This window comes from Pseudopipra pipra, chromosome 3 (genome assembly GCF_036250125.1).
Source record: "Pseudopipra pipra isolate bDixPip1 chromosome 3, bDixPip1.hap1, whole genome shotgun sequence".
Taxonomy (NCBI): domain Eukaryota; kingdom Metazoa; phylum Chordata; class Aves; order Passeriformes; family Pipridae; genus Pseudopipra; species Pseudopipra pipra.
This window is the reverse complement of record NC_087551.1, coordinates 65765691-65793554: the sequence shown is the minus strand read 5'-3', so window position 1 is coordinate 65793554 and position 27864 is coordinate 65765691. Positions and strand designations below refer to the sequence as shown.

General features: G+C 36.8%; 1 protein-coding gene across 1 annotated transcript in view; it reads right to left on the bottom strand.

The window, feature by feature from the left end:
* MAN1A1 (mannosidase alpha class 1A member 1) overlaps positions 1–27864 on the bottom strand; it is a 147771-nt gene that overhangs the window by 83713 nt on the left and 36194 nt on the right. The window contains exons 2-4 of the mRNA XM_064649663.1: positions 26475–26571; positions 16088–16203; positions 5501–5581 (exon numbers count right to left, since the gene is read on the bottom strand). Coding sequence (XP_064505733.1) covers positions 5501–5581; positions 16088–16203; positions 26475–26571 — 294 coding nt within the window. The remainder of the gene's footprint in view (positions 1–5500; positions 5582–16087; positions 16204–26474; positions 26572–27864) is intronic.

Genomic DNA, 27864 nt, shown 5'->3' with positions numbered 1-27864 from the left:
TTAAGTGAACAATGACTAGGTCTAAAGTCAGACAGAGGGCCAAGATCATCAAGTGAGGTTGAATAGTGGCACTGTAACTCTGATTCTAAATGCAGATATAAACTAATTAGGTGATATGTCATCACTTTTTTTTTTTAACCTCTAGTTAACAGCTGGTAAAGAGTAATAGATGAAACTCTCATCGAGAAGAACAGTTTGTTTTTTTGGTTGGTTGTTTCTTTAGGTCGGGGGGGGGTTTGGTTTGTTTTTGTTACTGCTTTTTTGTTTTGGTTTGGTTTTTTAATTATTATTCCTTCATCCTAATCAGGATAAATTCACGTTCCTTCAAACAGGTTGTACTGCCAGAGTAAAAAAAAACCTCAGAAATCTGTCACATTTCTGCTTCATGCCCTGAAGAAGAATGGCAATATAAGCATATTATGAAGGAAGAACAGCTGCTGAATGCAAAATATTTTGATTCTGGGACAAAAAAAAAAGTTACTTATCCCACTCAAAAACCAGAAAAGCTTCAAAGGAATCTGCAAACTTACCAGCTGGATCTGAAACTCATGTGTTCCTTATTCACTTCAGAGCATTTTGGATTTACTTTTTTGCTATTCAGACAAACAGCAAATTAGAAGCTCCTTCTATTTCTGGCTGTGCAATGTATTCTCTGATCGTGACCAACCTTCAAGTAAAACAGTTTCCTTATTACACAGCTTTAGCAGTGCCTTTAAGAACCAGCTATGAGTAAATCAGAAGAGCTAGAGAATATACAAGGCTGATCAGACTAAGAGCAGCACCACACATTTACCATGACTTTCAGCACCAGTAGCACAGTTTTATTCCCAACAGTGAAAATTACAGTGCTCACAAGTAATGTTTGTCATCTCCATGAATTCCAAGAAAGACCTTAGTTGCTGTTAGAGGATACAATGTTGTCATCCTCCAAAAGTTAACAAATTATCTCCTTATATGACTACGTGTGGAAATATGTGAATATCTGCGTCTGCAGAACAGGCGATCTTGTTGCATGCCATACTCCTGACCCTTGGTATACCAGAATTTTACATCAGACTAGCAAAGTACAGCAAAGCAGTTGTAAAACAAATTTCTTCCTTACTAGACATCTTATTTTCCAGCACCAAAACAAAAAGTTGCTTAAAATTGCTTACTTAGTAATGAAATCAGATTTAATTTAAAGAAAATGATCAAGAAATTTGAAAAAAAAAAAGAAAATCCATCCCATTCTGATGGGTTACATTTACCATATTACAGGCTCCTACCAAAAGTTCCATGTATGCCATACTAGCAGTGCTTTAAAAGAGCTAGTTTTATTTTTAATAATACTTACAGTCACTGACTCATGAAAAAATACCAGGGAAGCATTCACATGCAATATTACTATAAGGGAGTTAAAAAAACTGAAACAAACTAAAAAAACAACCAACATAAAAAGAGCAGCACTGAAACAGTTACATTAAATAAAGTTTTTTGCTATTTGTAGCTGTTTTACAAATGAAGTTTGATATTTGACTGGAAATCTGTCTAGCTTGGATTTAGACAGTAATCAAATTTTTTTAAAAAATTAAAGCATATGACATTTCTAGCACTTTCAGTTATTTCACATTAATTCAAGTAAGGCGGAAACTGTAGGAAGTTTAATAGAATGCATCTCATAGCTCCACTTGCAAGCGAGCAGTACACATAGTTATCAAATGGCAAAGTATTCAATCTGTTCATTTTTAGAATGATTCACATTGGTGCCTTTATCTAAATGAACTATTATATGAGCAGGATGTTTTAGGAACTACTCAATATGATAGGATATTCTTTAATCATGATTTGTTAGACTTACAAATGATTATGGAACATACAATGTGTTGCAGCTTTGGATCATTACCCATGGAAATGTAATTCAGAAGTACAAAAAATAATTATTTCTGTCACTCCTTTTACTGAAACATAGCTTTCTTTAATTAGGATATTGATAAGTGAGCACAGAAAATGTAAGATTTTCTAATAGTTAATCTGATAAAGAATTAATTGAGCTTTTAACTGAGAAAGCTTAATCCTCCAAACAGCATGCATACAGATTATGCCACCTCCTTAGGAATACCCACTAATATAATGGACTAACAGATTATTAAATATATATTTTCTGTGGTAGCAGCCAGTCTCTGGGGCCCTCAGGCCTTTCAACACCTCTTAACAGCACTAGTGAAGGAAGACCCACATAGCATGGAAAACCTCATCTTGCTGCATCCCATTCTTTCCATAGGCAGTGGCTGGCTATTGCTTCAGTGTCTTGGACAAATCATGAAGTTTCCCCAAATCTAATAAAGGCAGCATGTGCTCAGTCGCACTCTCTAAGCCACCAGGACAACTGTTTAGGAACATCATTCTGTCTCAGACAGCAGATGCCTACCAAAGAGTATGAGAACCAGTGGCAAGCATGGGCGGTGCCTTTCCTGGCCTGCAAGAGCTCAGCACCCTCCTTAACTATGCACCTCTTTTTTGTGTTTAAGAGCCCATTTTAATTTCATTAATGAGCCTGTCATTTTTAGAATGGGCATTAGCATCCATTATCGACAACATTTCACTGTAAAGAGTTCCACTTAATTATCCACTCTGTGAAACACTTTTTTTTGCTTCAGATGTCTCCTCATTTCATTTGTACAAGAGTTTTACTGGAACATGGGTGCTGCTATCAATCTAGTCCAAGAGGTGGTGGTAAAGCTGCCTCTCTAAGGATGAAGGAATGGTTGAGAAGAAATGACTAGGTGTTAATTAGGGGAAACTATAAGCACCGATTGAAAGCAAGACTGCACATTAACAGACACAAGATACAAACCATCAACATATATGCGAAATCACCAGCACCAATGACAAATGGTTCAGGCTTTTCTTGGCAGAAAACTGTTGCTTGATGTAAAGGCTCACATGCAATCATCTACCAGCTAGTCATCTGCCAAGAAATATTCTCTGCTTCTGTCAGAACTGGTTAATTAAAGTGTAGAAATAGGTTATACTGGAAAAGTTCACTCCTGTTTGCCAAATAGATCTGCAGTGAAAGATACAACTATTTAATCCAAGAAGAGCTTTCAACTGGAGATATGCTTAGATATGTTTATTTCTGTGCTGAGTTACTATAGAAGGATGAGTGATTTTCTTCAAGAATCAGAGATGAAACATAAGTAAAACAATATTTAGGAAGAATCAAAAAGCCATCTCCCAAGCACCTCTCAGTTTTTTTCATTACTGTTAAGTGTTTAAGTGCAATTTTTCCCCCAAAAAATTACAAGCCAGTTAAAATACTAAAAGGTGTTTATTTTAAGACATTAATGTCCTTTCAATACCAGCTACACTCAGGATAGGACCATGGAAAACAAACAGGTAAGTCTTCTTCACACCTAAAAATGTCAGAGGAACATTGTTTCCTTTTAACTGCTGTATCAGGTACATGACCCAATTGTACCTGCTAAGGCAGATTGAATGTAATGAAAAATTTTAACAAAATCCAACATGTACACCATCGAATTTAAGTTAATTTAAAGTGACAGGTTCAAAACAGAACTCTATCAAGTGTTTGAGAAATTTACATATGAAAAAATTATCTTTTTTAGGGTTTTGTGGAGTTTCCACCAGTAATTACTTTGGATTTAAAGAAATCCAATGATAAATTCAACTTAGAGTTAAAGAGTATTAACTTGTGTAATCCTACAATAAAATACTACTATAATACAGAGACGGAAATATGAATTTAAACTAGTAAGATTAAAGACTTTTCAAGTGCCAAGCTGTAGTGGGTTTCTGTGGCTGGGTTTTGGTAGCGGGGGGGCTACAGGGGTTGGCTTCTGTTAGAAGCTGCTAGAAGCTTCCCCTGTCCCGTGCAGCCAATGCCAGCCAGCTCCAGGATGGGCTTCCTGCCCCTGGCCAAGGCTGAGCCAATCAGGGGTGATAGTAACGCCTCTGTGATAACATATTTAAGAACAGAAGGTTGTTGTGCGGAAAGAATTCCATCCAGGGAAGAGTAAAGTGAGAACATGGGAACAACAATGCAGACACCAAGGTCAGTGCAGAAGGAGGGGGAGGAGGATCTCCAGGTGCTGGAGCTGAGGCCCCTGCAGCCCGTGGTGCAGACCATGGTGGAGCAGCTGTGCCCCTGCAGCCCATGGAGGACCATCGGGGTGCAGAGACCCACCTGCAGCCCATGGAGGAGCCCATGCTGGAGCAGGTGGATATCTGAAGGAGGCTGTGACCCTGTGGGAGGCCCAAGATGGAGCAGGGTCCTGCTAGGGACCTGCAGCCCATGGAGAGTGTAAGCCCATGCTGGAGCAGGTTTTTCCCAGGTAGGACTTGTGGCCCCTGTGGGGGACCTACACCAGTACAGCTCATTCATGAAGCACTGCACCCCATGGAGGAGTGACCCACGGGACAGCAGTTTGGGAAGAACTGCTGCCCGAGGGATGGACTCTTGCTGGAGAGGTCCATCAAGGACTGCCTCTCGTGAGAGGGACACCATGGGAGCAGGGCAGAAACAACAACAGCAACCCACATTCCCCATCCCCCTGCACCGCTGGGGGGGAGGAGGGAGAACATGGAAGGAGGGGTGAGGGGAAGGTGTTTTTAAGACTGTTTTATTTCTCACTCTTTGGCACTTATCCTGTTAGTAATAAATTTAAGTACTATCCTCACTTTGAGTCTGTTTTGTCTGTGAAGGTAATCAGTAACTGACCTCTCCTAGCTCTCATTTCAACTCATGAATTCTTAGCTGTTTTTTTTTTTTCCCTCTCTCCTCTGTCCAGTTGCAGAGGGAGAGTGAGAGAGTGGCTGTAGTGGGTACCTGGTATCTGGCCAGGGTCAAACCACTATACAAGATAAAAATTTAAAATATCATAGTACCTGTGACTTAATATGGTACCTTTGACCTGTGAGCCTTTTGGTCTTCTCCAAAAATACTACAGAATTGCATTTAGACAAAGCTCTTAGCTAAAACTGCATCTTCATTCTCCCCAGAACCCACAAAAGGCAATAGAGATCAATGAGTCATTAATGCTTTAAAGACATTCACATGTATAGGCTTACCAGTTTTCATGTTTTGGATGGTTTCATGTCTTTTCCACCTGAGCTGAAGCTTCATTTTCAGGAAGGCCAACAGAAGTAGAGTTTATAGGAATTCAAGGATATGCTTGAAACCCATTTGCGAAGCAGGAGGCTGATGTACCAAATCTACCACTATCATAGCATAGGAACTCCATAATTACACACTATAGCACAAAGCCCAATAAGAATGTACTGGTATGGTTCCAACACAGGAAAAAGACCTGAGTATCATTTAACACTCAAATGAAATAATAGTTTTAGGACTTACAGAAAGCACCAGTAATAGAAGAAAACCCAATGGACTGGTTTTCAAAGTTTTAAATACATTTGATTTGGATACATAAAATTATTAAATTAAAAGTTTACAACTTATCCAGATGATTATACATCAGATAATCCATGTGAAATATCTTACCTCTTCTCCTGAGAGATAGTAAGCTGAAAGTAGTCCACCAACGAAACGAATGTTCACTTCAAATACAGAAATTTCAGCATTCTGTTGAAATAAACAAACATTTATTTCTATACAGGTTTGTTTGTTTGTTTGTTTTCTTTTTAAATATACATACATGCGGATATTAAGCCACAACAGCTGTGCATAGCAAAACACAGAAGATAAAGGGAAGGTTAGATGCTAGAAAAAAGTTCTTCACCCAGAGGGTGGTTGGGTGCTGGAACAGGCTCCCCAGGGAGCATCAAGTCTGACAGAGTTCAAGAAATGTTTGGATGATACTCTCAGGCACATGGTGTGACTCCTGGAGATGGGCTTGTGCAGGGCTAAGAGTTGGACTTGATGATCCTTGTGGGTCCCTTCCAACTGAGTATATTCTTGATTCTGTGAAGCATTTTATAGCATTTTCTTCTCTTCCTCATGTTAACAAAATAGCCTCTCCATTTTCCCCATACTGTTTAACTTTCCATCTCTTCCACTGGACAAAAGGCTTTCTCTAAATCTACATATCTAAATACTTCCTTGTAGATGATTCATCACTTGCCCAAAAAGTGCCCTCAGATCATGTGTCCCACACTACCTCACCTCACACCATCTCTTCTCAGACACTGTATGAGAAGCTCTTGATCAAAATGTCATATCAAGGGTTTTCCTACTTCATTCTAAAAGCAGGTTATTGTAAAAAAGGAGGTAACATTAGAATGAGTTAATTACATGATCATGATAAAAATGTAATCATTATGTGTATTCACAAGGAAGCAGATGATCTTTCACTATTACAGTTACGGCCCTTCCCAAGCTGGCCTGGTCTTTACCAACAATAGAGACTAGGTCTGTGGTAATGAGCAATATATAGCCATTATCTGTCTCAAAACTCAAAGCACATTCTTCCTTGTCTTTTAATATTCAAACATAAATGAAAAATTTGAGTCTCATGATCACTACATGCTCTTGTTTTTCACCAAGTCTCTCCAGTTTTACCCTAACACGTGACATTCAATCCACTCGAGGGATTCAGTTGAAAAGGTGATCTAGCAAAGTTGCTTAATTTTAGCTTTTTTTCTGTAATATGACTTTTAACATTTTTGTATTTCTGTAGAAAAATGGTACCCAGCAGTCAATCTTCTAAAATTTTTTGGCATGTAAATAAGGTGTTTGACTTTCATTTGTTTTGAGTTGCTGTTGCTTCTATTGAGTTACTTTTCCATTTTCTATTTGCTAACATACACTATAGCTATATTTAATATAAATCAATGCATGGTAGAGCTGCTTGATTTTCCTCTGAAGGGCTTACAGGCTTTTTTAATTCAGCTAGATCTTGTGCTTTTCCAGTTTAAACATTCAGATGTCACTCTAAGTGGGAGGGAAGACTGTTGCCCCCAGTTTTCTACGGATTTTCAATTGTAGTAAACTGCCTTTGCGGAAAAAAAGGAAAAAAATCCCAGCACTAGGCTACTTACTAGAAATATTACTTCATGCTTTTCAGTTTGCAAGGTGTTCTGATTAAGAAAAGGTATCTAGACACATTGCAGAGTTGTTCAGTGTTTTATAACTTGTAAAGGTACAGACTTCAAAACACACTCACAGAATTGCTACAATACTAGCCAGTTTACAGTCAGGTACTTACATTTTTTTCCTCTAAAATCTGTTCTGCACTTCTCCCTCTAAAAACTGAGGATATAATTTCATTCACAGAATTACTCTGATTGATATATAATTCATATAGTATATATGTGTGTGTCTGTACAGTTTTTTAATACACATGAGGTGCAATTCAAAGGGGCAGACAAAGTAAAGCCATCCCATACGTCTACCTATTGAAAACTCAGACTGGCATCATGTGTTAAAATTGCAAAACTGAAAAAGTTATCTTGCTGTCTTGCAGTGTTAAGAACATAACATTTTTTCAAGTTTATTTTAAGTGTACTGAAACTGTAGTTTCTCCTCTGTCACTGCTCTTCCAATACAGATCTACTCTTATTCTTTCTGGGAAAAAAGTACAAAGGAAAAAAACAGCTTAATTTCTGTTTCCAACATTTCTGTTTTTTCAAAATCTGTTATTTCTGTTTCCAAGTGCTCAGTCATTGTCTCACTGAATTCAGCAAGAAGGCAAACGAAATAACTGGAAACAAGTATTTGCTTCAACTTTAACATTTCTGTGCATGGCTTTTTATTATACCGTAATACAAGTTAAACCTGGGAAGATGGATATAAAAACATTTAAATCCTCTAGAAATCTGAACTAACTAGACAATACATCTGTACACCTCCTAAGCAGGCTACCTGTGTAAGAACTCTACATTATATATACATAAAATATAGAAGTCTGCCTTAACTAAATCCAACACCTGAGACAACTAGTAAAGAATTGGTCTGACCTAAGAAAGGCCTGATCTAATTGAAGAAAGGGTGATTCAATGAGTGACAGGGGCCATTTCTCTTCTCTGGAGTTTGGACTAGCTGAAACTCCTATGAAGAATATTTTATATGAGAACCTTCTTCAGAACTTCAGGTTCTTTACATTTCAATCCTAAGTCTCAGCATATGTCAAGAACTTTTCTTTGATGGGAAAGTTGAAGCTGTAAAGAGGTAGGTATTAGATGAGGAAGTGAGTTAATCAGATATCCCAGACACTTGTGTTTCCTTTGAGGACTGAATTAAATTACTTTTTGATTTTCAATTGCCTGAAGTAAATTGAGTGATGTATGACCTGAATATTTTGTCTCCAGAACCTTACATTTTGCCCTTCTGGATTTAATATGACCATTTAATTCACAAAGCCAGGGTTATCTTTCAAGGAAGGTAAAGGCCCTTTAAAAAAAGCTCAGTATGTATGCACCAATCTTTTTCTAGAAATCAGTTACAGACAAAAAGACGACTTGGAAGTTATGTGAATAAAGGTTTTACTGTTGAGCCACAAAGATTAATTGCATTGTAATCTTGAACATTTGTTGAAGGGGTGATCTTTCAGGACATTTCTTGAAGGTAACCATTGTTTTAATGTTATCGGATTTCCAATATGTCACTTGAACACACCTCTGACCCTTTGTTCAAAATCCTTGTTTCTCACAAAAATTTTTATACAAGTCACCGAAGCAAATGCAATTAATGAAATGGACAAACATTTTATTAATGGTAAATTTGAAAGCTGTATGCTTAATAACTATGTATTATAGTTATTCTTAAACTCATTATACCAGGTTAGTATATTCTTAGCACAGAATTCACAGCAATTTTCAAAACAAAGTTTTATAATTTCATATCAAAGATACATTCATGAAAAGCTCATGTGAAGAAGCAGTCCGTTAAGAAAAGTGTACTTCTCCTAAAAGTAAAAAATTTCTGCTACACCAACTTTATTCTTCTTTCTGGTTTGATTTTTAAAATTTTTTGTATGACACATTGAAGATGCAACACCCTGATCATTACCCTCTTTTCATATTTTTAATCATCCACATACAGTTTGAACAAAGTCCATATATCTCTACTCAGCAGTCAAATCCTAAGTAAGCAATACTATTTTTTATTTTGCTCTCAGATCCAGCTGTACATAAATACCTTATGATCCATTTAACAGTGCCAAAATATAACAGAAAAAATTTCTACTTCATCACCTGGAGAGGTAAGAATGATTTTATTTTTTATTTCAAATTTAGCCTTCTCTTTCAAACCATCATTGTATCATTACATAGCAGGTCTGAGAAGTGGTTGAAATGTTTCCATTATACCTAATGGAAATTCTGTAAGGAGAGGTGATTGGGCATGCTTATTTCAACATGACTATAATGTTCCCTTTTTAAGATCCTAAGTTTATAAGATGGTGTTGACCAACTGGATAGTTACCATTTCTAGTTTTATGGTCCTTTCATTAGTACCCCAATTAGACTGCACGGCCATGTGCTGTGTATGAGAATATCTGAAATACCTTTGTGAGTACACAACTGTGCTAACATCTTATTGTTCCTATGAAATATCAGCTTGCTCTGCTATTTGGAGGTCTACATTTTGTCCTGACAAGGGGAAATGCTAAAATAGGGGTGCGGGAGAGGGGTGGTGTTTAAGCAAAGGAACTGTAGTTCCACAAACACTCAGGAAGCTGCAGAATGTTACAGATTTAACTAGTAAACCTATTAAACTAATTTCTTTTAAAGAAAGGAAGGGTGACAATACCTTAGGAAATCCCATCTTCAAAAAGCAACAAATATAACCAAATGGGGTGGGGTGCAGGGGAGAAATAAAGTACCAAGAACATTGGCTAACTTGTGCTACTCTTGCATTTCTATTTTATTTGCAAACCTATGACATGGCCAATCTGATCTTAGCTGCATCTCACCACTTGATTTCTCCTACCCTTCTGCAAACTGGAGGATTAAGTCTACAACTGATAAACTACTGAAGCTTCAATCAGCTGTGATTGAATTTAATATCAAAAGCACTGTTCAGACAACGACTGTCAGCTGGGCTCTCCTGAAGCCTTTTGGCTATCGGACTCCTTCAGCTTCCCAAAAATCTCTTTCCTTAAAGTCTTCCTCTCCATAATTCACAGACCAAGATAAAAACAATTTCTGTCTGTGTTTTCTTATGGGAAGTCACCCTCATTTATGAACACAACATTTGAAATACCACTTGATTTTTTTTATCCATTGTGAGCTTCCACCTGGCACTCACCAGCACTGGTTACTTGTTCTGCCATTCATAATTCAATTGGAGAAAATACTGTCTGCTCTTTACACAGATGAATATATTCCCAATAATCAGGTCACTTTAATTTATATTTGATAAAGAGCTTACTCTCTTAGTTTTTACAAAGTTAATAAAAAAATAACATCACGAATCTTACCAAATAATTTGTTTCGGTCTTATTTATTGCACAGATACTTTCCAAAACTTTCTTTCCTTCAGTTCTCCTGTTCTTGTACTACCAAGAGTGCATAGAACTTCAGTCACCTCATCTGCATTTCCACCTATTGCTCCTGCACACAAGGAATACAGTGACTCCCCGCAAGCACACACACCATACTGTACCATGGCAAGCAGCCCATATCCTGCAGTTTAACAACCTGTGCAAGAGAACACCAGGGGCCCTACACTGAGCAATGCTGAATAATGTATATAATTCTAGACTAAAAAGTGGACACAAAGGACCCACATTTCCTGTGAAATGAGATGAACTTGTAATTATTATTACTATTAAATAATAGGATTCCCCTGGTGAAGCACAAAGGTTAGGAACAGCAACAAATCTTAGTATTTTCAAGTAGTCCAGGAAGTATGATAGAGCCATAGAGAGTACTACAATAGCTCACTTTCAGCTACTGTAATTAAATAAGATTTTAATTACTTGCAATTGTGGGGAAAAAAGTTTCATTCATATTCCATAAATGAAATTTACTGGCAGCTTGCTAAAATATTCAGTTCCCAAAGACATGGGAAACAATTTTAGCAACCTTTTTATTGCAAGTGTCAAAGCCTGGTTATTGCATAACATAGTATTTAACCTTGCTCAAGTCCCTGTATGGCAAACTGCAAGACCTTCAACAGGCATAAAGTGCTACTGAAGGCATTAATGAACTCTAGCAGCAAAAGAACTGCATTTAGTAATAAAGTTGCAAGATCTCCTTTTAGCCCATCAAAATAAGTTCTTACACAGAAGCAAAGCAAAATCAAATCACACTGAAGTCTATAATTTAGTGTACTAGCAAGTTATGCTGCAAACTAGTAATCAAGTAGTCCCAAAAACTAAACAACTATTCAACTGCTGGCTTTCTTAAGATATCTCATAGACCCTCATAGACATACATGTAGTTGAAGTTCATTGACTCACACCTCCCACACAATGTTTATTTTTTTTTTAATAGGAAAGCTATTCTGTTCCAAATTGTTGTATTAAGAAACATTCCGATTTTCTCACTTGAAGAGAAAAACCCACCAAGAATAAAGCACCAAAAAACCAACTGCCCTCAAGTAAGAACACTAGGTTGTGGACTGCTAAGTATAATTACAAGTCAACCATAATACCTACAGTTTGAAAGTAGCATGCCTTTGATTTGTAAATGAAGTTTGAAATATGCAAACTGGGTTCTAAACGTCTGCCCTGTTACTGACTGCCACACCACAGATAGATGTGAGCCAATGATAAATGCTGGAAGCATTAATAACTAGATGCAAATAATATTTGCTATTCTTGATCTTGGAAAAGGAGTATGTTGACCTATATATGACAGTAGAGAAAAAGCCACAACTTGAAGTTTCTATTTTTTTTCCAGTTCTTTTCCAGCTCCCAAAATAGTAGACATATCACTCACAAAACTTTCACGTTGCATGAAGCTGCTGACAAAACTTCCTTAGTAGATACCCAAATTTTCAGAGCTAAGCACAAAGATGAAAATCAGAACTGTTAAGTTAGCCTTCAAGCTTTAAAGTGGCTTATAAAATCAGATACGCTGACTGACCCCTGTAAACAGCTTTCCTTAAGAGCTTTGGTAGGACACAATACTGAAGGTATCTCCACCTTTTTATTCATTCCCTTCTCTATATGCAGTTCCTCAACTCATTAGCATCTTTCTGCAAGAGGAAATAATGAAATGCTCTTCATACTTTCCCTATTTTCCTCTTATCCCAATAAGTGCATGGCTTTCTGCTCCATACCTTGTTCCCATTCTGATCCTGTTTGGCTACATTTACATGACACAGTTGATCAGCAGGTCAAGCCCTGTCCCATGTACCATTTGATTGTTAGCACCTTCTGATCTGGTTTGGGCCTGTGTTGTTCCAGCCAATGTCCAGATATGCTTTAGGACACCATGTAGGCCAAGGACTGCTCCTAGTACGAAGTATGGGCAAGAGTGCCGTTTTGCAAGGAAGGAGTTTAAGAGGGCTGAAGAAGAGGGGGACAGATGACTTAGTCACTCATCCTAATGATGCTGTGGTGTATCTGGGTGTAGAAGTGACAAGTCATCAATTCCAATACTAAACAACTCCAACCCTTCACTGCTGTGCCATGCGGCTCAGCTCCTGCGCCACTTCCCCCCGACACCAGACCTCTTCATTTGCCTCATTAAGATCCCTCTTCCTATCTCTATTCCCAAGTATGGATTCAGTGAGGTTCAGCCCTTGTGTTGCAGAGACTGATAGCTTTTTCCTCCCCAGTGTGAAGCACAAGTTAGGTGGTGGTACAAAAACTCTTTCAGAAAGCTATGAATGCTCTGTGTGTGTGCGCAGATTCTGAAGCAAATGATAAAAAATAAGGGCAGAGAAGCACGTAGCAGTGTGTAGCTGTAGCTAGGAAACAGCCAAGCTCCCTAGAGATCCCATGAAAGACTGGCTCCTTTTTCCTCCGTTCTAATGTGTTGATATACAACCCAGCCCAGTGCAGCCTTGGGCTGTGTGCGAGCACTGCGAAAGGGCATGTGAGCAGCAGCATGCATGGGGAGGTCAGAACAAATCCTTAGCTATATTAATTAGAAGAGCAAAGATAAATCCCCCAGGGAGATGAAGTGCTTTAACAGAAAACAGAGCACACATCCATGGTGCAAGAGCATGGATTTAGCCACTGTAAAGGCCAACTTTTTCCAAAGGTATGTCTAAATCTCTTAAAACATTGACAGAATCAGAAAATGTAACTTAATGCCTGAAGGAATGGCTCAGTTTGGCTGAAAATTCAGCAAGGTGTCAAATACAAAAAATTTCAGCAGTATGAACAGAAAAACAGCTCCAAGCATTGCAACATGGATATCTCAGTTATAAAATCACAGGGCTACCAGCTATAGCTATAACGAAAACAGCCTAAGCATGTTATACTCCAAAAGGGGAAGCTTCCAAACACATCCACTCACAAGCTTACTAAAATGCACAAGTTTGCTGAGAAAGGTGTCATTTACTTTTCTAGAATTTTCCTTCAGGATCAAAACCTATTTTCAGAAAGGTAAATAAGAGTAACCCTGACATCCAATTCATTGAATTGTGGGACTGAAATCTAACACATAAAGAGATGATGACATTTCCCATTGTCATCTTTATTCCATAAATGCTTTCATATGGATAAACTAGTGCCTACTTTACAAAGTGACATTAGGAAACTTTTATGATCAAGTGACGAGAATCTGAGTGCTGGCCAAATAATTCAACATGTACAATGAGTATCTTATAGAGTTTGAAACAGTTTCCTTTATCCAGCTGCATTGACACGGAACACAGAGAAAAGATTCTGCTACAGACTACAGTCCCAGCTATTTTTGTAAAGAACAATTTAACATGTAAAATACATAGTTCTGAGAATAAATGGAGAGAAAAGCTAATCCTATTTATGCAAATAAAGCCCAAATATGCCTCCCCAAAACCTGATTAAGCAGTCACTGCCCAGGAAATAACCAGAAACATTAAACACAAGTTTATACTATTTACAATAAATAACCATTAAGGATATGTTAGTGTGTCAGTTTTTAAAAACAAATCACTTTCATGAGACAAAGGTTTCTAAAACAGAAGCATGTAAGAGTGTACAAAACATTAATGCAGAAAATGCTGAGCAATGCCTGATACACATAAATGTTTAAACACAAAAGGCCCTCCTGTTCTTTAAACAGTAAGATACAAATACAAAACAGCATTTAAAACTAGAACTTATATTTAAAGTGAAAAACTAAAGAAGAGTGAAAGTTGAGTAGCTTCTGACAGTCCAGTCACTAAACAACTGCACAACCTTTATTGAAGTTTGTGTTGCAGTTATTTATTTTCATTTCCTTTTTCCAGTTTGGGAAAATTAATCTACTCGCTGTTGATGCCAATGTAAAATTCAATCCTATATGATTATGAAGCATTATGAGAATAATTTTGTGAGGTGTCAAACTCAAGACAGCTATTTACAAGAATATCAGGAACAAGATACTGTTACTGATGCATATCAGTATTATCTATGAAGTAGCTTTGTTAAATCTGCTTGACTGCTGCATTGATCAACTAATGCAATACAGGATTTCAGACATTTTGAAAGACTTCATAGCTTAAAAACATTACTGAGAAAAAATAAATGCATTAACAAGAGGAGCTGAAATTGTAGGCAATACCATCCATACGGTTCCAGTATGACATATAGCAAGATTTATGTACCCACAAAGATTTTTGTGGTAATAACATAAATCACTCTACAACACTACAATATTTCTCCAAGTAGAGCTCAGCTCATCCTTTAAAATGGAATTTGCTATTTTCTACATTGTTTTGTTCTTAGATTTTTAAACATCTTAATAATGCCAAGCTAATAAGGCAGGAATTTAGTATTATAAAAATTCTTTTAGAAAAAAAAATTATGCACAAAATAAAGTTAGCATGTCATTTAGGCTTCTGACACTACTCAGAAGCACTGTTTAATATCCTATATTTACATTACACATGTAAATATAAATGCACACTAAATTACTGCTTATATAAACGATGTAATATCCACTCTTATTAACTCCTTCTTAAAATGATAATTAATTCTGAAGCATGTAAGAGAAGCTAATTAATCCTGGCTTTTGCGCTACCTATTAGAAAGAGTACTTTGTTTTCAGAAAGTGTTTCTAACATTACACACGTCAACTACAAGAGCTTTTAAGTGCTCTGTGCACTGTGCCTACAACGCTTTCTTACTTTATTACACTGATCAACAGAGGTACTCTATCAGCTCTCTATACCCAGAAATTACAATAAGTCCTCTGGCCCACAAAAGAATAAAAAGAAAAAAAGACCAAACCCAGGACTTCTCAGTTTAACTGATGTTTTTCAGAGGTTCTTGCCTGTTCAGGGCCTTTCTAGAATAAAAGCTTCAATAATGAACTTTGCTCTCAGCTTCATATTTGCCAGTTAATAGAGTGATTTGTACTTGCAGTTGTGAAGACCTGGTGCTTCATAAGACTAAAGCAGCTCAGTTATGCCAGTAGTTCAGCCTAACTCATGGGATTCAACTTCACTGGAATAGACAAAGGAACCTAAGTAGTATGTATGGCGTGTACCTTCCATCAACGCTGTCTCCGTACAATCCTAAACATCCACTGGTCAGATTATGTACTAATACATCTGTTCTAGAACAAGCAGCAGTCACAAGTATTGAGGCCATGTCGCTGAGAATTCAGCTGTGTTGGGCAGGACACGCCTCAAGGATGAAGGACCACCGCCTCCCTAAGATCCTGCTTTATGGTGAACTTGCCACCGGCAAAGTGAAAATGAACAGTGTTTATATAACAAAAAAATTAATGCTTGAAGTGTCTGGATTCTTCTATCCAAAAAAGCTGAAAAGGCTGTTGTTTACCTTACAATGATAAACACTCTATTTCCTTTCTCCTTCCTTCAGTCCAGCTTGCTGCCTGCCATCTACCTAATCTCTTAGATTGAAAAAGAGCATACAAGCAGAACAGTAAGTTTCTTACTTATGTTTCAGCTTTTTGCCTTGCTTTGTCTATCAATGATCTAAATTCTGTAGCCTTGCATCATGCTTTTAATATTAGAATCCAGTCCTCAACTGGTCCCTGGAGACTAAACAGAGCATTAAATGTTCATCAGAACACTACTTACCACATTGAAATCCAAGTTTTTTTCAACCCACTCCTTGGCTTCCTTGAATTCCTCTTTCATTTCCATGATGTATAGTGTATCAAGGGCATCCACTATTGTTGCTCCTTGTATGTTACCTGAAATACACGAAGAGCCATGATTTATTTACTTTCCAACAGAAAACTTTTCAGTTAGATCTAATTAATTTAAATTCATTATAATTTCAAAAACCAAGCTTAATTAATCCAAAGAAAAATTGGGTGTATAAGCATTCAAGTGGTAACTAGTAATTCACAGCTTTAACTTTGATTCTCATGCCACAACACAACATCATATTTTTCTTCCACTAATGAAGTTTTGAAGAGCGGTTCTGATGCACTGCATTTTCAGCCATAATTTTGCATTTTTAAACACTGATGGAACAGTTCAATGTAAAGTAAAATTAATAAAATAACTTAATAAATCTCAATAATGGAGAAATTACTGATTTTCCAGTTTGGAGTGAAAAAAAATCAGTTACATTTTTTGTTTTTATTCTCAGTAATATACATAAAACTTTAAGAAGCTGGTAAGTACTGATCACATTTCAGTTAAGAAAGCCCTTTAAGAAGTATCCTCTCTGAAAAACAATTTTTCTGATACTGTGCACCACCATGTAACCTGCACAATATAGAGCTGGGGGAGGCAAAGGGCAAACTTGCACAGATGGATTTCTCAGCTGAGGAGAGACTGAAAGACACTGGTTTTCTAAGCAAGTTCTGGTGGTTTGCATAAGTGGCATCCTTCTATCTCTGGTATGGAGATGGCCAAGAGCTAGCCTTCACCTAACAATGCAAGATGAAATATCATCAGTATGTTTGCCCTGGGATGGATTAAATGTTCATGATCTTGTAGTGAAAGGTTAATGTGGAGGGTGGGGGAGAAAATACACTCAAACTACTTTCCTACTGGTTCCTTCAAATTTATGATGACCATTTCAAATCACCACTTTTGTCTAAGCAGAGTTTCAGTTCCAATTTACTCAACAGTGTCAAAAATTCAATTTCAACCACTCTACTAAAATTTATATTTACGAACTTGGCTCCTGCAGCTTTCATTATGAATGGAAACCATTGCTATGATATACTTTAGAGAGGACTCTGACACAGAAGCAAACATTCAGAATTACAAAATAATTTAGGTTGCAAGCAACAGAGAAAATTATTAGGTCCAATTCCTCTCCTTCACAGCAGGGCTAATGAATCAGGTGAGTAGCTGACTACTTATTCAGGTATTGATTGTACAGGGGGAATAACAAGACAGTAGCTACAATTAACTTTAAAGAACTTGATTATCATCTTGTCTCTTGAAACACTGGATGAAAAAGTAAACTTAATTTTATAAACTTATCAAATATCATAATTCAATTTTTCATATTTAAGAAAGTAATCTAATATTTCAGTCAATTCTTGTGTTTACTGCCATCATGAGTTTCTGCTTCCACATGAAACAGTGAGGTGATTGGACAGCTCCATATAGCAGGACTGACATCACTTTCTTAACTTAAGCTTCCAGATAGAAAATAATTTTCCATTTCTACCATACTAAACAAAATAATACTTAAGATTATTGTAACAGTTACTTGCTACATTTAACAGAATCAGATGCTTTCTGTATTTTAGCAGCTGCTTATACCACCCTCTTTGGAATATCACTTTCCTACTTTGAAGGAATTAATCTATATGTTTTCCTCCAGATATTCCACTAATAAAACTGCAGCATACTTTGGTAAGAACAACATCATATCTCCCCAGAGCTCAGTTGGAGCTTGGCTGCCCTTCTCTCATATTAAAGGAAAAGTATTCCTTTAAACTTGGCTAAGCAACTTTTATTTTTCCTGAGTTCATGAGAAAGCGAGAGTGACTGTGAAAAACTGCTGGAGGACATCTGCTCCACAACAAAAGCAGCTCCTAGAGAACTTTTACATCTGAGCTCTACTTATGGAAAAATCATCTGTAACCTGATTTGCTTGAGTGGATTGCGATAGGTGCACCGTGCAATGACATTCGCTGTGTTAATCCTCTTGTAATACAGCTAACACCACCACTAAACAGTTGAGCTTTCAATTTTGAGGATTTTAGTACTTGAGCTGCAACTCACTACTAAGTCAGAAAAAAAGAAGGAGAAAATAAGGAGAAACCTTATTGAGAAATCACCCTTGGAGTCACCCCTTACTATGATTTCCCCCCCCGCCCCCGAATCTGGCCTATATGGCCTGCCTAGAGCACAGACCTCTCCTTGCAGGCAGGCAAACAGATAATGCTAGAATCTCAAGTAGATCTTTATTTAAAATAACTTTTGCTGTTATTCTGAAAGCTCCAGAAAACAGAAAAAAACAATTAATGTGACAATTAGTCAAGTTTGTCTCAAACAGCTGTACTTCAAAATTCTTGATAAAAGACAAAAGAACACAGAATGAATTTTTAAAGTGTCGGTTTAGAGGCCAGAATTATGACTTGTGAATATTTGCAGTTTACACTAAGTCAGCCAACAGCATAATCTAAACATAAGAGTATTATGGAAATTGTGATGCTGAACATTAATAACCAGTCAAACGGGTAGGGGGGAAGGAATGCAGAGAAGTTAAATGAACATTTCTTATTATACGATAAGATCGAACACATCACAAGTCTATATAAGTGATGTTTCTCAAGGCACAGCGCATAAATTATTAAATATAGTTATCATTCTTATTAGTTCCTGTACAACATTCCCAAGGAATTACATGGCAGTCTACAAGAGGCAAAGTTTGTTGCTAGGCAATTACAGTACACACTCACATGACACTGAATATTTGGACAGGAGGACTGTTTTGCTATACACCTACAGTACTGGCTATAAATTTGACAAATGGTGAGCACTGCATTACAGAAAGTGCCAGCAAAGTTGCGGTCACCATGGCAGAATTTCATAGCTGCCCTAGGCAGGAAGAAGATATCACAAACAAGACCTGGAGCAAATTCATACACCTCAGGTAAATACACGTCTTGCAGATAATACCAAAAAAAGGTATACTCAAGGTAGAGAAAACAAACTTGAAACTCATAAAACATAAGCTCAAAGTGAGTAATTTAGATGATAAAAGAGATAACCAGGTGTACAAGCGTACCAAAGTGAAACATTTTCAGTCTCTACCAAAACCTCCAGACCAAGAACTCATATATGCTCCATTTTACTTCTTTTGTTAAACCTTTGCTGTGCTCTCTCCTCTTTACTAACAGTATCATTTACTCCATGTGTGTGATTAATAGAAAACACATAAACTAGTCTACAACCTAGTTAACCAAAGACAATGCAAAAAAAAAAAATCAGTCAAAATGAAACTTCTGGTGGATTATCTAGAAACACCTACAGAGATTCTTTTCCAGTTTAACACTTAAAATCTTAAGCAATGATCTGGAAGAAAACAAAAAGAACATATTGCTAACAAGATTTGTGGACTATTAACCAAGATGGCTTATCACTCAGCATTTTAGAAAAGTGTGATATGAAGCACTGAGCAGTCTAGATGTCCTCTAGTAATGCAGAGTTGGTCCATTTAAATAGCATGCTTTTTAATATCTAACAATGCAAAGGTGTGTGCATGCAAATAAAAAAAGTTTACATTAGCAAATTGAGTAGCATCTCAGGGGTGGGCAGGAATAGCAGAATAAAAAAAATTATCAGAGGATGAATAACTTTTTATGAGTTTCCAGGGTGACATTGCAGAGAGAACTGCTGCGGATGTGAATGACAACCTTATTAGCACAGCTCTGTATCTGAGCTTATGTGGCCATATGGTTTAAGAACCACAGCTGGCTTATAGCCAAACACTTTGGAGAGTGTGACAAAAATAAGTTTTTATTTGTCTAGTCTAGGCTTTTGGACATGGTTTATATTTTGGCCAGAAGAGTCCAAAACAGAATAGTGCCAGCATGTCAGAATCAATGCATACTGCTGCACTTAATAGTTTGTTTACAATTTTCCTCCTATCCCTTTTATACCAAGATTGGTTCTCCAGAAGATGCACATTCCTCTTCAGTAAGTAAATTTTGAGATACATATACATCTGTATATATACACACACACACATTTATATATATGCATGGAACAGATGCATATATATATATGTTTGAAATAGATGAAGATATGTGATCTGCAAGGATATCATACAGAACATAACATGGAGGAAAGTTTCAGACGTTCTAATGCACTGTCTGTAAGAGGATGGAAGCCAGGCCCCTTACTCTTCTCAAGTTCTACTGTTTTTCTTTTGCTGACTCTGTGTCATATTTTGAATGGAAGGAAACTGTGACAAAACACATGACAAAAATGGAAGATAAGGAAAGATGAACTATGAAGTGGCCTGAGGTCATGCTATACATCAGGTCCCTGACCTACAATAGTTCACCTTCCAACAAGCATCATAAGCTAGGAGTTTTTATTCTTGCATGACTGTAGAAGACAGATAGAAAAGACAAGTAGAATGCTGATTTTTTCTTCCAGAAAAACAGTATGAAAATTAATATAGGACATTAATATTTGTAATTTTTTAATGTGACAGAAATTCAAGCAAATACAAAAAATAACAGCTAACCCTTCATATAAAGTGAAAATGTTCCAAGAAGTTTCCTCTATTATTGTCAGAAGAACTGCTCTTTAGGGCTGTTTTGTATTTCTATGGAAAAGAAAATTTTATACATAGCTGTACTTGAATTACACTCAGCCCCACCCTGTTCTTATACTCTTCACTATTTTCAGCCAGTGAGGTAAACTTTTTTTGTCACCTTCCAGTTATTCTAAGTTGGAGAAGCTCAGTCAAAACAGATGTATACTATACAATCTCTTTCCAGTCTGCCATTTCAGATACAAAATTCCAGCCCAAACCCCAGAAATTAGCTGTCACAACTTTTTTCTTAATCTGATTTTCTTAACATAGTAAGATGAGATACTTTGTAACATTAAACATGCAAATTAAAAAATCAAGCCCCCATCCAATTCTTTTTCAGCTCTATATGCATATACATCGTACATTACCAAATCTGAACTATATTATTCTCAACATATTCAAGAATACATATAGGTTTGACTAAAGTAACATTTTGTTTTGAGTTGTAGGTTTCTTGGAGCATTGTTTCAAAAGCTGACTCAGATCTTAAAACAGTGTTTTCCTTTATTTAAAGTTCATTGAAAAGGTTCCTATCCAATATCATTAGCAATTTAAAGTGTCAAGAGTGATTAATTATTAAAGTGTGCTATGCCAAAACATGAAACTCTTACTCAAATACTGGCAAACCCTCAGCAATAATAACATTTCTTATTTCAGTGACTATTACCAGCTGGTAAGAGTGGGAAAAGAAACAATAAGTTCAATTTTCGACAGATCTAGCTTTCCATGTGTAACATGAAACAATACTGTGCTATTTCTAGAACACTCTTCTAATCTCTAGTATTTTATACATTTCTGCATTTGAGAGCCAGCTCTAATATCTTTGTATTTGATAGAGCTTGATTATCTCTGTTTTCTGTGGAAGCTTTTGGCATCTACCCATGCATGGTACCCATGTAGCTCAGCCACATTTTGTTATGGACTACCTTCTTTTGTTTGAACATGCCTCCCAGTGATTTGGTATTTCCACCCCTTACAAAGGGTATCATTCCCCACAAGGAACAATAAATCCTTTTTCATCCCATCTATGCCACTTTTTATTGACTTCCATATATTGTTCTGGAAAGTTTTCAACCTTTACCACTTACTATGAGTTCAAGTGTTCCACTTCCATGTATTAACTTAGAATTATATCTCCCATTTCGCGAAGTGCCAGTTAAAATTAGGATTGTTAGTTCTCATTTGCTATTTCTAAGTGCAGTTATCATCTGTTGGGGAATCCTTCTGGGTTTGTGGAACTGCTTGCAGTTTGCCTTTGGTGAAGCTACCCCAAGTAACTTATTTGCACTGTCAAACTTCACTCTGGTCATTCGATTTTTCAGTACTGTGAAATTAAATTAGTTAAATTTGAGAGAGTGACCTCAGCAGCTACAGATCCCTGTGAGAGGCCAGAAATATGTCTGAAAAATGCCTTCTGAAAATCTAAAAAGACAATAAATGCATCTTTGTCAAGCAACTTGATCTCTTCTCACAAATGCTGTGTTGAGTCATTTATCCACATATCTGCTAATGTTATTCTTTACACAAGTTTCTATTAATTTAGTTGAGATAGATGGCAGGCTCTTACTTCCAAAATTAAGACCACATATCAAAATACAAAATTTCAAGGAATCCAGTAGGAACAGTGAAGAGAAAGAAGATTGGGGTGGGGGGAAGATGTTGAAGCCTTTCAATTTAAATTAATATACTGTTTAAATACATGCACAATTAATTGTCTAGAGCTATATTAACAAGCTTACAGTCTAAAGATACACATTGTTATACATTGCAAGACAGTTTTGAATATAACTTTTGGCAGGCTTTAAAAATCTTCATACACCTCAATGCTCCATAACAGAAACTACAAAAGAACCACTTCAAATTCGGAGAAGCAGGACTTTGGCTTTGCAGATTGTATTTATTAAATACCTCCCTTTTCCCCTCCAGAAAAGGTCCTTTTTCCCTTGCAGAGACTAATTATACTATGCCCACAAGTTACAATATTATTAAACTGGCAATACTGCACATGAAACACAGTTACAGACAATTAAAAAAGCCCTTCAGTAACAGTCACTTAAGTGCAGAAAACACTTCTAGAAAGAGCTCTTTGTTAGTGCAGCAACACTCATTAGTTTTAAAATTAATACAGAAGGCCTGGAAAGGAATAGCTCCTGGGCTAGGGGCTAGTGGTAGAGTGCTGTGAAAAAAATTGGCAAAATTGTGATTTCACCACTTTCACACTAGGAAGGTAGATTAATAAATGTCTACTTTAGCAATCATTGTTAACAGTAATCTGAAACTTTCAAGGTTAAAGTACTAAAAATTAACAGCATTTACTCAGGGCCTATTTTCCACTGGGTATATTCAGAGAATTATTAGTACTCACAGCAGAAGCCATAGCAGCATAGGAGACATGCCCTGTTTTGCTGATGCACAGGTAAGGTGCAAAGAGGTGCTAAGCTATTCCAATTTATTTGATTAACCTAGAAATAGTTGTATGCTTCATGGAATTTAACTAATAAGAACGACACAGAGACAATAACTAATGATTTTTTGTTTCTGCTTTTTCAAAGGGTTGTTACAACATGGTAAGAGCCAATGTGGCAAATAAAAAGGAAATAAAAACAGTATATGGATGTGCTGAAAAGACACTGCAATGGTCAGAGGCATGTATGTGGCTTTGGCTTCAAAGAAAAATGTTTCACTTTAAATATGTTTCCTTGTTTCTCTGAAGGTATATTATTCTTAGTGTGAACACGAGACAACTTCTGCTCATAACATGAATATATCTACACTCCACCAGTCCAAAGACTCTCTCAACTTATCAAATACATCCTCCACACACACTGCTCGCAGATTACCAGCAAGATCAAGGCAGGTCCTTGTCTTCAAAAGTTGTTTTCACGGCCAGGGACTAGGACAAATAAAATGTCATTTCCAGGTTCAACAAGAAGTTCTCAGCTACAGAATAGCTCTACTACTATTAATTTGTATGGAGTGGTAAAGAAGGGTTCTTTTTCTTCCCCCGAGATCAGAACCACCAGTTGTCTTTATCCTTTGTCCCATCAACATCCCATTGGCCATTTTCCTCTTTTCCTAGCCGAAGTACAGCGTTAGTATAGTTGGCAAATTCATGACGGTACATCTATGTCTAATTACACCTCTCAAAAGCCATCTTATTTTTGTATTTCAGAGGAACACATCATGACTTGCCTTCAAGACACAATCATTGTTATAATCCATCTACAAAATGGCTTATCATTACAGAAAGGAGTGATGCATTCATACTTTCAAAAATAAGCTTAGAAGCAGTATGATTTGAAAACAACTCTCCCCTTCTGTGTCAGGAGAGCTGTACTTGCAACATATGCAACATAAAGCATCACACAGCACTGGAATCTGCCGTTCCTCACAGTGAGGTACTAAAAGTCTCTGTCCCATAACAGACATTCCTATTATATGCAAAGTAACATAACTGCAGCAATTAATTCATAGAAGGAGAGGTGTTTAAAATTAAACAGCTGGATAATGAAATATGCTCTATCTTACTAAAACAATCAGAAACTTGTATTTTTGAAAAATTGAGACCTGGTAGCAAGACAATCATGACAAATTGGAGATAGTTATGACGTATGACAGCGAACTGAAGGTCTGGATTTCTGAAGATTATGAGGAAATTCACAGGACACAGAGCTGAACTTATTCTCAAATAATTCAATTCAGAATTACCTTAAAAGTAGTAAACCATTTGTAATCTCTCTCTCTCTCTTTTTTTTTTTTTTTAATAAGAAACAGAAACAAGGGAGATAAAGAAACTTGTCTGTCCTTTCACAAGGAAAAAAACCAAAACGCAAACTGATCACCCTTTTCTCTTATTGTTTTATGAAAAAGAAGGTATTCTATTTGTTGAATTCAAACATGAAGGTACAGATCAGATCCCATCATCCCAGGAAACTGAGAGAAATGAGATTTTGTTTCTAAAAACAAAAGGAAATTATGGATTCGGGAAAGGGTACTTATGAGACAGACCTGCTTGCAGATATGCTGTTCTTTGGTATTCTGTAAAGTTATTCAGCAGAAAGAGACCTGCTTGCTCATTTTGATTTGTCACCAAGATCAATAAGAGTGAAGATGTTTCTAAGGAAAACTCCTCAGCAATAAGATCTTATACTAAATGACCATGACGAGAAAGTGATCTGCATTTAGACTGACTCTGGCTCTTACTCCTTTAAGTGCAGTTTTACTTTCACAGTGAATTGTGCCTGCAGTGCCTTAAACTGATACAACATCCACAGAAATCCTGCTTAAGAATTTCACAAGTCAATACATCTACAGCTTTTTCTGTGATTCCATGCAATATTATCGAACATTAGAAATTTTTATACCACTTCTGATTCCAACTGAAACTACATTTAGTGTTACAATTTTCAGGAAATTATGTGCCATTTTGTTGTCCTCCAAGAAAACAGGATTGCATTAAATAGTTCCTCAAGTGATTTAAACTGCACAAGTCACCTGAAGAAAATAAATAATTTTAGTTAATTTAAGAAAACAGAAGGAAACAGAAGCATGACTGAACCCTGAAGTTCTCCCAGAGTATTCTGGTTTCAAGCACTCAATTCAGGTCTGATGTCCAATTACTAACTAGATAATAATTACTTTGTAGCAGCTTTGATATTATCTCGGGTAGACAAGCTGTGCAGCAAGATCAATATAGATGTTGCATTTTCAAAATAATTTTTGTAATCACAACTGCTGTCTCTTAGCAACTTCCAAATATAGTTGAGGATTTGATAAGTGCTCTATTTAGATTGTTTCAGGAAATGTTTCTACTTCAAACTATCTTTTCAAAAAATTCAACAAAGTTAATTCTTGTTAAAATCAAAATTATGTATTGATTTTGTCTCAGTTATAGAAATTTGTTAATTTTTCAGCTTTCTGTTTGGAAAACAGAAGCCATTTGAATACAAAAATTGATGTTAAACAGTTTAATTCTTCATTTTTCTGCAAAACTGATGATGACACTTCAGGGGACTGCTTTCTTACACTTCCTCAGAATGCTGATGCTCTCCAGATATTTATCCAGCCATATGTCCCACACTGGAAAAGTCTTGTCTCTTTACAGTGGATTTCTGCAGTGATTTTTGTGCCTCTCCTAATAGAACTTTTCAGCCCCATATTTGTTCTACACTGATAACAACTTGGGTGTTATTTAGCATTAGCTGTACAACACTTAGAGGAGCAAATAATGGTTATAATAATGAAAGAGAAAGCCTGGTAAAGGAATCTGACTGATATAGATTAACAAGGTTTTTTTAAGGGATGGAAATAAATTCCTGAAAACTGCAGACAGCTTTGGCCACCTTCAGGACTGTAGAGAGCACCGCTTGCTCCTTGTACAGGATTTCTTTCTTAGAGTTTTTGTTCCCTGCTTATTGAATGTGGTGTCAGTGAGTTCCACTCCACATGAAAAGTTTAAGACAGGGCAGTATTTAATGCAACAAAACTATATCTTTATCATGCAGCAATGCCATGCTCCATTGATTCTCATTCAGATAGGAATCTATAAAAGTCACAGAAAATATCATCCTCATTTACTGTTATTTTTTATACATAACAAAAGCAACAAACATCATGCTGCATGACAGAGAGCAGAAAGAAAACATGTTTATCACCTATAAGCTTTTCAGCTGATTTACTGTTTTATGCTAACGTCACTAAGCACAAAAATACTCTACTCACCAAATAAATTGCTTGAATGTCCTTGCTTAGATATGGGTTTCAGTTCATTTAATCCCCATGCGTAACGCTTATAATTATCCCAGGCATGCTTCATCATCTGTAGGGAAAGGAAAGCAGGATTATAATGTTGATTTAGCAAGAAGCCACAGCAAATACCAACTTGAGAATATTCTCAGTATTAAACACATTTAATTCAATTCTTAACCAAATTCCTGTATGCACTATAACTACGAAATACTCAGTACAGAATAACAGTGGCACTGTTTTCCAGGGGGCAGTGGGATGGTTACTATAAGAATTCCATGACTGTCCACTTCTACTGTTATCTGCAAGCTTATGGTCAAGACAGTCAAGAAATAATTAGTTTTTTAGGAAGGGAATTCATTGTGTCATATATCAATTCAATTAAGATTTTATTTCCCTTAAGCACACACCTCTGAAACTGAGGGAACTAATATTTTTAAAGAAGCTTTTTTCTCCTGGAGGAGGAATTTTTAAGGTCAAAATTAAGCTCACAGTAGTTTTCAGATTCTGACAGAGATGTGCTTGCATAAAACTAGCTGGCTCAAGCTCAGTACGGCTAATAACAGTAAAATAAAGCTAAAGTGGCTAGACAGAACACCTAGGAAAGATTTCGTGGTAGGTTATTATGATATAATCTTTTTGTTACTATTAATTCCTCTGTAGCTACTTTCGTATGCCATTTTGCACAAATGGTAAAACTTTTACAAATTAAACTCATCACTACAAAAGCATGTTTTGCATAAAAAGAGGTGTACCACAAATATATACTGCTTTGGGAAACAGCCTCGGGAGCCCAGAACAGCAGCACTGCAGTAAGAGCAGAGGGCACCCACATCAGAAGCCAGGGTAGTGGGTTGACTCAAGATGACTTCACACTCTTTACCACCACCACCACCACCTTCAGACACACCTGGCCCAAACTGTCCTTTTCCAGGGTGGTCCAGGTGCATTGCCAGGATCCTACCTGTTCCTCCTCAAAGAACAATGTGAGAACAATGCATGCAGCTCTGCAGGCCTGGTGATGAACCACCGCCACTCCAGTGGGTCTAACACCTCCCATTACCAACCACCACCCTTAACACCTGCCCAGGAAGAGTTTTCTTTAAAAAAGCAGCACAACAAGCAGCCTGATTTTGCATAACAGAAAAAAAAGATTTTGCCTCCTTTTTGTCCCTCTTCCCCTCTTCCACAAGGCAGAGCAGTGTTGGGAATGCCAGAGGTCATCTTCTAGACAAAAAGTGACAATTTCAGACCTTTTCAGAAATACTGCTTCAGGCTGTCAGCTGACAACACTGCTCTGCCCTTGCTTTCAGACCTCTTCTTGAGGCCATGCGTGTCAAGGATAATTCTGTTAAGTAACAGTTAT